This window comes from Myotis davidii, unplaced genomic scaffold (genome assembly GCF_000327345.1).
Source record: "Myotis davidii unplaced genomic scaffold, ASM32734v1 scaffold49, whole genome shotgun sequence".
Lineage (NCBI taxonomy): Eukaryota > Metazoa > Chordata > Mammalia > Chiroptera > Vespertilionidae > Myotis > Myotis davidii.
In genome coordinates, this window is record NW_006300375.1 from 3818626 (window position 1) to 3830192 (window position 11567).

The 11567-nt window shown below is 32.9% G+C and overlaps 1 protein-coding gene across 2 annotated transcripts in view; it reads left to right on the forward strand.

Moving 5' to 3' along the window:
• HGF (hepatocyte growth factor) overlaps nucleotides 1-11238 on the forward strand; it is a 68261-nt gene extending 57023 nt beyond the window's left edge. For both annotated transcript variants that reach the window (XM_006777146.2, XM_006777147.2), the window contains exons 12-18: nucleotides 34-72; nucleotides 1479-1575; nucleotides 4668-4742; nucleotides 5823-5969; nucleotides 6308-6414; nucleotides 6536-6681; nucleotides 9933-11238. In XM_006777146.2, the coding sequence (XP_006777209.1) occupies nucleotides 34-72; nucleotides 1479-1575; nucleotides 4668-4742; nucleotides 5823-5969; nucleotides 6308-6414; nucleotides 6536-6681; nucleotides 9933-10109 (788 nt within the window). In that variant the 3' untranslated portion in view covers nucleotides 10110-11238. The remainder of the gene's footprint in view (nucleotides 1-33; nucleotides 73-1478; nucleotides 1576-4667; nucleotides 4743-5822; nucleotides 5970-6307; nucleotides 6415-6535; nucleotides 6682-9932) is intronic.
• Nucleotides 11239-11567: the final 329 nt, after the last annotated feature.

Consider the following 11567-nt stretch of genomic DNA (forward strand, 5'->3'; position numbering starts at 1 on the left):
ATTATGTTTACATGTACATACTTATTTTTACAGGTGAAGGTGATACCACACCTACAATAGTCAACCTAGACCGTAAGTAATATTTTGTATATCTGTGTCTCTATGTGTCAGAAATGAGTCATTACTTTCTTCATAGGAAAATACTTTGTCACTATATTAACTTCCATTATAAAAATAAGTTAGTCTATTTTTGCTTAATTTTTTTATGTGCATATGTATAGGGTTACAAAGGTAACTGCATATTAAATATCAAAATTCAATTCTGTAGCAGACATTGTAAGAAGTTACATTTAACATAGAAAAAGCCATTATATTTCTTTTAATTCTGGCCAAAACGAATGTATGGACCTTTACCCTCTTTTTAAGTTAATAAAGATGCAAAAATCAGAAGGAATGCAACCAAAAGGTTGGGAAATTATGCAGCACCTCCATCTTGCTCTATTTTTAAAGCTCTTTGCATGCCCTGCTAGGCCAAAGATGACACAGCCTGAGAGGCTCGGTCAATCCTCCATTTAAGAAAATCTGTTGAGAGCTACTAGTTTTTAATTTTTGCATATTTTGGGGGCTAAAGGAAATCATTCAAGTGTTTTGATTTAAGAGGCCACTTGCTTTGTTCCAGGCTGAAGAAGGTAATAGAGGTCATTTTTAGACTAGTTGCTAGGATAAGGCAAGGGACAAAGAAGAGGGTCAGGAAAAAGTTTAAATCAGAGAATTCTGTATTGTCATTTGGATATAATGATTTGAACATAGTAATGATGTCATTTGGATATAATATCAATACTTCAAATATTGATAACCTAATTTAAAATTGCTCTGCCTTCTCACTTTACTATTTCAGAAATAATAAACCCAATATAGTTTTGGTTTGTTTGTTTCATTCAGGCTATTGATTTGCGTTGGCATTTAGAAACTACCACCATAAATGACATAGTTAAATTTTATGTTGAGGTTGGTGGGGAAAATACAATCACTAAGAGACATGGAGAACTGTTCCTACTTAGTGCTGGGTGAGGAAAGCCACTGTCATGCTCATGGCCATGCTGTTGACCTTGAGTTGATTAGTTTTTCTGTGTTATTCATCTAAGATGAGGATCGCAAACATGTGGGGCCTGATTTGGCACTGTAGCCACAATACATGTTCACCCTTAAATGTTCTTCTGACAGAATTATAGTAGTTACATTTGCCTAGGTACCTTTGCTGAGAGGCACAGTATTAAAAAATGTTTTGTTAAAATGTTAAGGGGAGTGGGGTAAGGGTGACTGGATAAAGAAAGTGAAGGAAACAGCTGAAGAATATATGTGCATACCCCATGGACATGGACAATCATTTGTAAGGGCCAAGGAAGGTGGAGGCAGGAGAGAGTGGAGGTGGGCAAATGGGGGGAGGAGGACTCCTGTAATAATGTCAACATTAATTTTTAATTAAAAATGTATGTATATAAATTATGTATATAAGTTATGTTTGGTTCTCTTTTTAGATCCTGTCATATCTTGCGCCAAAACAAAACAATTACGAGTTGTAAATGGAATTCCAACACGAACAAATGTAGGATGGATGGTTAGTTTGAAATACAGGTAATTATTAATGACACAAATTATATGCATTTGGCTTATTTGCAGAAGATGTATTCCCAGCAGTATGGCCATATGTGGTCATGCAGATTGTGCCCTCCCCATGGGCACTCCTATGAGGGGGGCTCCAGAGAGGATCAATGACATTCTGCTTGCCAAACAACCCTATATTTTGCAATTTGTTCCTCTTCATTATAGTATCTTTTTATTTATTTTTTATTAAATTGATTGGGGTGACATTGGTCAACATGAACATATAGATTTCAAGTATGGGTTTCTATGTTATAAGATCTGTATATTGCACCATGTGCCCACCACCCAAAGTCAAATCTTCTCCTGTCACCATATATTAGGGAACCCTTCTGCCCCCACCCTCTTTCTGTCCCAACCCACTACTGTTTGTGTTCACCAGTTTCAGTTTTGTATCCCACATATGAGTGAAAATATATGATCCCTAGGTTTTTCTGACTGACTTATTTCACTTAGCACAATGTTCTCAAATGGCGCTATTTCATCCTTTCTTATAGCTGAGTAGTATTCCATCATTTATATGTATAGTGCCCTTTTAAATGTTCACAAAAGTCCCATATGTGTTGGCATTGCCCCTAATTACAAGTGGCACTTCAATTCTGATTAAGCAAAACATACAGAACGTACTTATACCTTGATATCACCAGACTAGTTATAATGCATATGCTATTAATTTCCCAGTCTAGAATATTGTGACTTTATTTTCTAACATGCCTATTCATAATTATATCAGAAATTTTATATTTCTCTTAAAATTTTGAATTTTCTTTGTCATACTAATGAGAATGGCACTAATTTTAAATTCTAGAATATTTTGCCATTGAGAAAAATATTAATAAACAATAGTGATGGCCCTAGCCGGTTTAGCTAAGTGGATAGAGTGTCGGCCTACAGACTGAAGGGTCCCAGGTTTGATACTGGTCAAGGGCACATGCCCAGGTTGTGAGCTCAATCCCCAGTGGTGGTCATGCAGAGGCAGCCAATCAATGATTCTTTCTCATCATTGATGTTTCCATCTCTCCCTTTCCTTTCCTCTTTGAAATCAATAAAAATAAAGGGGTGAGAACAAAGCATAAATATTAAAAACAAAACAATAGTGAGGTTGAGTATTCCTGCTATTGTAATATTTAGTGTAGATAAAAAATTCTGGGCATGTCTATTTCCCAATGCTTTAAAGAATGAATGGTATGTTCTATGTGAAATAAACTATGCAAAATATACTGTTATACAAAAATTAAGGTTAGTAATTCTGTTGTAAGAGTTTTATATTGAAAATGAGAGGTAACTTAAAATATGATCTTAAAACTTTCTATATACTACATGCATTATACCATATGGTAATCAAAATGTTAAAATATTTTTGTCAATACCCATCTTTACTAGAACCTCATCACAACGAACCTGAATTCTAACCACATTTTCTATTGTTTTTAAGACACCTTACATTTCCCCTCTAAGCCTTTGTGCTGTACTTCCCACTACAGTTGTAGCTTTCTTCCTCCATATTTTGTGCTTGGAAAGTCCTTCTCATTCTTCAAATACCAACTCAGATATAACTTGTTTTGGGAAACCCTCCCTGTTCCTTGAACTATAGCCTCCTAGAGTAGAGAAAGAAAGTACATATTTTACTACAATGAAGTGATATTAAAGTAGAAAAGAGACAACTTGAAACCGAAGTTCTTTTATAAATAAGACAATTCTTAAAAACAGAATCCTTTGATATATACCAGGTAGAAGATGGTCTAAAGTTCTCTTCTAGTATGTCTTTCTTTTGAGGAATAAATGACCAACTTTTATAAATATGTGTAATGATAATTGTAGGGTAGCTGTCCTAGGTGTGTAGTACTGAAATAGAATTGTGAAACTCACTAGAATTTTAAAGCTAATTGTACAAGATGAAGATTTAATGAAGGCTGCAAAATTTAGGGGGGAGTGTTTCATTCTATTTATTATAGAAAATGTTTCAAAAATCCACATCTCTAAATTAATTATTCTTTGCAAATCTCATAACTCCATAAAAAAGAGGTATGCACATATGAATTTATTATTACCAATACAATATATAAGGATACTCCTTTGGAAGTTTCTGAGGAGAAGTAGATAACATTGTTTTTCATTAGATCAGAGTACTATAAACTTTTAGGGGAAAAATATTTTTCTTTTAAATCCAAGTTCTCTAGTAACAACAGCTGTTTAGCTATTCTTCCAAAACACATACTGAGAGGAACAGAAATTAAAACTCGATATATACTCTTATCCTCCTGTGTGGTACAGGCCATAAATAACCATGGTCTTAATCTGGGAATCTTTTGCTATTATTCTCTCAAGCACTGAACATCTGTACACTTTGGAAATGTAAATTGTGAAAAGTTCTACTTTTTTTTTTATTTCTCTGCCAAAAAACAATGGATTTACAGATTTTGGATATCACCAAATAAATGTACTAGTGTTTATTATTCTCCACAAATATCTTAAAATTTTTCCAGATGATATGTCTTGCAAACTTGCTTTAAGATATGTTGCTGGTCTTAAGCTGAACAAACAAATGTATTCAAACTCAGTTGTATTTTAAGTTAACATCTCAGAGCTAAATAATGGTAATGAATGAAGAAAATAGTGTCCAAATTTTATATATTGCTGCCACCACATGTCTTTTAGAGTGTAAATAAAAACTTAAATTTGCATTTTCAATAATTAAACACTGAATAGGCCTATGCTGTTTTTATGCAGGTTCATATTTTTGTTCATCTTAATTGTCCTATATGTGTAGCACATACTTTCTCTCACAAGGAATAAATCTTGGTATGTAGTGGCGGGGTTCCACATACAAAAATAAAGTTGATTTCATAAAATTGTAATCACGTTATAAAAAAATGCTAATGCTACAGTCTCCAAACATCATCTTTCTGATAAAAGGATTACTCATTTTATTCTAGTTGGGTTAATTTCTACATTTTTCTCTCAAATGCATTTATTCTGAACAAACATAGCCATAGATTTCACATTAATTGGCAGCCAACCTTCCTGCACAGATGTTACTTGTTTCTCTTCCCTCTTTCTTGTAGAAATAAACATATCTGCGGAGGATCATTGATAAAGGAAAGTTGGATTCTTACCGCCAGGCAGTGTTTCCCTTCTCGGTAAAGTGTTTCTGAAACCAATTATTTGTTTGAGCATTTAAAAATATGCATGGCTTCCACTTAGCTTTTAGACTTAGTATGTGTATTTATTTAACAGAGATTAACCAGCATGGGGTGAAGACACTAATTTTTTTTTTTTTTAAGATTTAACTAACAAAACTTTCTTTGACTTAATTATACTTACTTACTCGGTGCTGCTTCTATTCACCTTTTCCCACAATTGGCATTACTCTAATTTGAGGGGAAAGTTGCTAGAATTATGCAAATAATTTAATTACAACCTCTTGCACTCTATATTTCTAGATACAAATTCTTTTTCTCTTTTTGTTTCTTTTTATTATTGAATTTAATGGGGTGGCCTTAGTGAATTATCAAAAACTTTCAATCCTCATTTTTGCTTTCTTATGTAGAGACTGCCTCCAGATCATCCTGGGAATAATTTCCAATGAACCAGTCTAGCAGTGGTTCTCAACCTTCTGGCCCTTTAAATACAGTTCCTCATGTTGTGACCCAACCACAAAATTATTTTCATTGCTACTTCATAACTGAAATGTTATTACTGTTATGAATCAAAATGTAAATATCTGATATGCAGGATGGTCTTAGGCGACCCCTGTGAAAGAGTCGTTCGACCGCCAAATGGGGTCGCGACCCACAGGTTGAGAAGCGCTGTAAGAAAAAGATGGGAGGCAGCATTTGTAAGCTAACTTCCTGATTCTCATCAAGGTCACACCGATTTTGTTAGTATAAATCATCCACCCCCATTAAGAAACCAAACATACACACAGCTGAAGTAAAAGGAAACTTTGTAGTAAAATTGCCTGAAAATTTTTTCTCTCTAGCAAAACATAATCAAAATTTTTTGAAACAGCCATTTAGATTTTCATCAGTTTATAAGCCATCCCTTATATGTGCTTTTAGCCATTAGAACTTTGCATAATAAATATGTTGCTGTTTATTATACTTTGAATGAGATTTTAAATTTAGGTGATTTTTCTGTACGTGTAAGGTAAAATAATATATATGAATAATCTTTACACAATTTAAAATTATATTTTACATTTTTTGTTTTTTACTTAGAAACAAAGACCTGAAAGACTATGAAGTTTGGCTTGGGATTCATGATGTCCATGGAAGAGGAGATGAGAAACGCAAACAGGTTCTCAATGTTTCCCAGGTGGTATACGGGCCTGAAGGATCAGATCTGGTATTACTGAAGCTTGCTAGGTTAGTTCCTATAGGAGGTTTTGTATTTTTAACGTAGACTGAAATTGTCAAAGCTCTTTTCACTATGTGGCTATTCTTCTGCTCTCAAGTAGATTTGTTATAAAAACATAAGTCATGTGTAATATATGAATGTATATGTGTGCATAACTAATTTACCTACCATCTACTACAGATTTCTAAATTATATATTACACATTCCCTTTTTCTGTTTTCTTTTTTAAGAAACATGACTTTTTATTCTCTCTAAACATCATATTAAATATTAACACTACATTTCAATCTGTTAATTTTGTACTGAATCCAATCAAGAATACTACCATTATATTTTGTCTTTTCAGACCTGCTGTCCTGGATAATTTTGTTAGTACAATTGATTTACCCAATTATGGATGCATAATTCCTGAAAAAACCACTTGCAGTGTTTACGGCTGGGGCTACACTGGGTGTAAGTTATTTTTCATAAGATCAGGCAATACCATACTTATTTTATTAAAAATTGTATTTGCTTCTTATTTTTCTCACTGGACCCTATGCTCATTAATTGTAATTTTTTTGCACCACTCTAGTGATCAACTCTGATGGTCTATTAAGAGTAGCACATCTCTTTATTATGGGGAATGAGAAATGCAGCCAATATCATCAAGGGAAGGTGACTCTGAATGAATCTGAAATATGTGCTGGAGCTGAAAATATTGCAGCGGGACCATGCGAGGTAAAAACGGAGCTTTTCAAATAAAGCATAAGTGATTAGTAGCATAGTTTTGCATGTTTATTTTGTCTATATTTTTCAAATGAAAATCATTATACACCAACATGTTCCCAGAGAGAGGAATTGGGAAAGATAACCCTGTATTATCTTTGTACTTTTTTTTTTTAACTAAACAGTGATACAATCCATGTTTCATTAGCAGTAAACTATGATGGCATTTGTCTCTAAAAACAACACAAAAAACCCCAAAACACAAACAAAAAGCCCCAATAAACTAATAGAGCCAGAACTCTAAAAGAAGCTGTATAAATGAGAAGTATCCAATAGGATTTTGATATAATAGCTTTAATTGTTCTAATGTTTTTTCTAAATTTATCTAATCTTCCCAAATTCTCCCTAAGTGGAATATATTAATAATTTTATTAAGAAATATCTATCTAACCCAACCAGTGTGGCTCAGTGGTTGAGAGTCCACCTATAAACCAGGAGTTCAGGGCACATGCCCAGGTTGCAGACTCAATCCCTAGTAGCTAGGCACTGTCTTGCAGGAGGCAGCTGATCAATGATTCTCATCATCGATGTTTCTGTCTTTCTCTCCCTGTCCCTCTCTAAAATCAATAAAAAATATATATTTTTTAAAAGAAATACCTGTCTAGTTTTTAACTTTTAAATGTGTTTTTCATTAAGTCAGTGTGTGTGTGCATGTGTGTGTGTTAACAATTTCTATTTTAAAAACCAAAAGGTCAAAGTCTATGACTGTAAGAGCTTGGACATTATAATTTGTTAGGCAACTGTTCTTTCAACTTGGCAGTGTTCCTATCCCTGTTTTACATAGACAAGCTGTTAAACTGTTACTTTAGATGTATTTTTGAATGTAACAACACACTCCTTAAGCCTGGGAGCTGTGGAATTGTAGAATATTATGTGTAGCAAAGCATAGATTGAGTTCAGTATTAGTGAAATGTCTTTTGACTTGTAGGAAATGGCCCAAGTATGGAACATTAATATTTATAGAAATGCATGTGTTAAATATATTGCTCTGAGATTTATTCTTGACAAGAAAGCATTTACTTAGTTAAGAATATTTTAGAACTGCTTAAGATGATATGGCTAGAAACAGATTATATATTTATAACCACTTTTAAATTCCGTTTTTCCAGTAAGTCAGTATTACTGTGTTCATTATAACTAATGAAAATAACAAGGAGAAAGGAATCCTCCCTCCCTTCCTCTTTTCCTTCCTCCCACCCTCCCTCCCTCTCTCCCTTCCGTCCTTCCTTCCTTCCCTCCTTCCTTCCCTGCTAAGAGCCTTGTGAGCATGAAGTTTGAGCTAGACCCAATCTTTGCTATCATTTAAGATGCTATGCACTCACCCCAGCCCTACAGCCATTACTAAAAATGCTTTGGCAACTGCTCTTCAGGAATAGCCTGTAATCCGGTTTATCATCTATACATTCTTAGATTCCTAACTTTAGCCTTGGAGTTTTCATCACATTATCACATACTTGTTATTTTTATTATATGGACAAGATTTGACTTCAGGTTGATTCTACCACTTCTCAAGAATGGATTTATCCTCTAGAATTTTTTTTTCTTTTAAAAAAAAAAAAAACACAGGGCAATAAATCACTGAAACCACTTAAAAATAAATCTCCCAAATGTTTGTAGCATCACATTTAGTAAAAGGTATCCAATGCAAATTGCTTTGAAGATAAAGCAGTTTACTGGTGATTTTATTTTAAAATCAAATTTATTAACTCATGTGGCATGATTTATATGAAGTCTCATAGAATGAACTATTTTTTTCACTGTTTTATATTCTACTTCACCCTTACTTTGATTTTTCCCATCATAGAATGTTGATAGCTCTCTTCTTTCCACCTGTATCACAGAACTAAATTTTGCAGTAGTTTATTTCTATCTCATCACTTTGCTGTTGTGGGAGAATTAAGATAGTGTCAAACACTCTTCTTCATACCAGGTTGCTGAAAGTCATTTATCACAATTGTTGGTGGCTACATAGTTTATGAAAGTGATGGAGAACATTTGTAATGATTATATACAGCAATAGTTTAATATAGGGTGGGGGCAAAAGTACATTTACAGTTATGAGTATGTGAAATACAGTGTTTATTTTTGTATTCTTATATATACAATATTGTATTATTTTCCATACAAACAGCTGTAAGCCTACTTTTGCCCCACCCCATATATGTGAATATAAAAATATACGCAAAAAACCAATCTATTCATCTATCTATCACATATCTATATCTGATGATATAACAGGGTTATCATACAAAAAATGCCATAGAATCACAGGCTGCCTTCCTCAAGGAGGGGTACAAAATGTAAGCATAACTATGTATGATTACTGATGCCGATAGTAAGTGCAAAAACATTCCTTCTTTAAGCCGGGAAAAGCAATATCTAAATAGTAAACAGAATTATTTTTATCAATTATATGTTTTTGTTTCACTTGTTAAGATCATTTTAGAGACAGGATTAGAGAAAGGAAAAAAAGTTTTACAAATAAGAGGAAATTTAATGCAGTTTAATCATTAAACATGTATAATTACAGGTGGTTTTTTGGTGCTTGCATTTATCTACATTTTCCAAATTTTCTGCATTGAACATATTTTAAACATCAGAAGAAAGTAAAAATAAATATAAAAATGTACCTTCTTAAATAGCTATCAGTGGCTATGTGTTAGTATGCATTCAAAAGAGCCAAAATCCACTTTCAAAGATGGAAAATATGTCATTCTCAAGTGAATACTACACATTATAGAACACTTTGAACTTTTGTACTTATCTCAGTCTTAGTTAATTCAATAGAAAGATAATTAATGGTTTAGTACATAAATTTTTTTAATATATATATATTTTTAAGTATATTTGTATTGGTTTTTCACAGAGAGGAAGGGAAAGGAATAGAGAGTTAGAAACATCAATGAGAGAGAAACATCGATCAACTGCCTCCTGCACACCCACTACTGGGGATGTGCCGGCAACCAAGATACATGCCCTTGACTGGAATCAAACCTGGGATCTTTCAGTCCACAGGCTGATGCTCTATCCACTGAGCCAAACCGGCGAGGGCTAGTACATAAATTTTATTTAAATTAAAGTTATTCTCTTTTTTGTATATATGTACCTTTGAGATACAAATCTATATAGAAAATGTTAATGAATCATTCAATTTTATTTCTAAAATAATTATTTGTTGTTGTTGTCACATATCTTCTTCCTAGGGGGATTATGGTGGCCCGCTTGTTTGTGAACAACATAAAATGAGAATGGTTCTTGGAGTTATTGTTCCTGGTCGTGGATGTGCCATTGCAAATCGTCCTGGCATTTTTGTCCGAGTAGCATATTATGCAAAATGGATACATAAAGTTATATTAACGTATAAGGTACCGCAGTCATAGCTGATGTAACTGTGCCTGAAATTTCCTTCAATACAACTCTCTTTTACATGAGGATTCAGAGAACATGGAATTAAAATGTCACTTAAAACAATCCTAAGACACTTGAGTGTCATGTTTGTTAGATACTCATTAATATTTATGGGTGTTTCCTGTTGTTTTGTTTGTGAATGTTATTTTGTAAATGTTGAAGTGAATTAAGGTACATGCGAGTGCAGTAACATATCTCCTGAAGATACTTGAATGGATTAAAAAATGCAAAGGAATAATTGCTGGATGATAAAAGACTTAATGGGAAAATCAATTAATCTCTCTACACTGCTTTCCAAGGTTAGTTTCTTAAGAATGAATGCACCATAAGTTAAACATCATTTTAACCTCACAAAAATAATTTATACCTTGTTTTTTAAAATTGTAACTCAATATTAAATTATAGTACCTTTCATATGCCATACATTATATTTCATTTGTTTCTCCTTACTATGTATCCTGTAATATTAGTATACATACTTTTTATAAGAACTTGTACCCATATACACAAGCCTGGGTACACAGGTGCATGCACTAGAGTTCAAATTGTGGTGTAGCTAATGTAACCCTTAAATATTCTGAAAGAGTACTTACAGTTTTTCCTTAAGAAAAAACAAACAAATGTAAAGACCAGTAGAAATATTAAGGAAAGGTGCAAAATAGAAATGACAAGCTCATCCTGATATATAATCTGCAGATGACCTCTAGGGTTGGCATTGAAGGTGTGTTCATGACCCACAATGTTAAATAACACCTAACCTAGGTAGCTACATATATTTATCATCCTAGTTATTTTATGCAGTTTCTAATTCTTAAAGGGAAGAGGGTGATATGCGTATTAGTGTCATTTCTTCCAAATTTAGGGCCACATTTTTATGTAAGATATTTCTAGATTTATTTTCCTATAGTATTTTTTAAAATCTTAGATGAATATGCAATTGAAGTTTAAAAGTATTTTGGTATTTAAAATGTATTTCAGCAAGGTAACTCTAAGACTTGCTGTGATTGGCTTCTAACTCATCCTCTTTAATTTTTAAAAAGTATTTCAGGGAAAATTTTCATGCCTTCAAAGATTTGCAAATAGCCCCTTTTCAAGTTATTCATTAAAGTATATATTGAAGAGAAAAATTGAAATACTTTTTTTTCTATCTGGAGGTCTTTTAGCCTAATAAAACTTTACTCAAGTAAAGTAAAAATGTAAAATAAAAGGAAAGAAAATGACTTGTCCAAACTCTCTGTATTCAATTTTTTAAAAGATTGAATCTGTTAAATGAGCTATTTTATCAAGATACCTTTATTTGATCTTAACTTCATTTTACATAGATCTTTCCTAACACCACGGGAAATAGTCATTCAAATTTTGTATTCTGTATGATAATAAGTAAATTATCATATTACTGTATTTGTTGTGATTAGCTGAATATCATATAT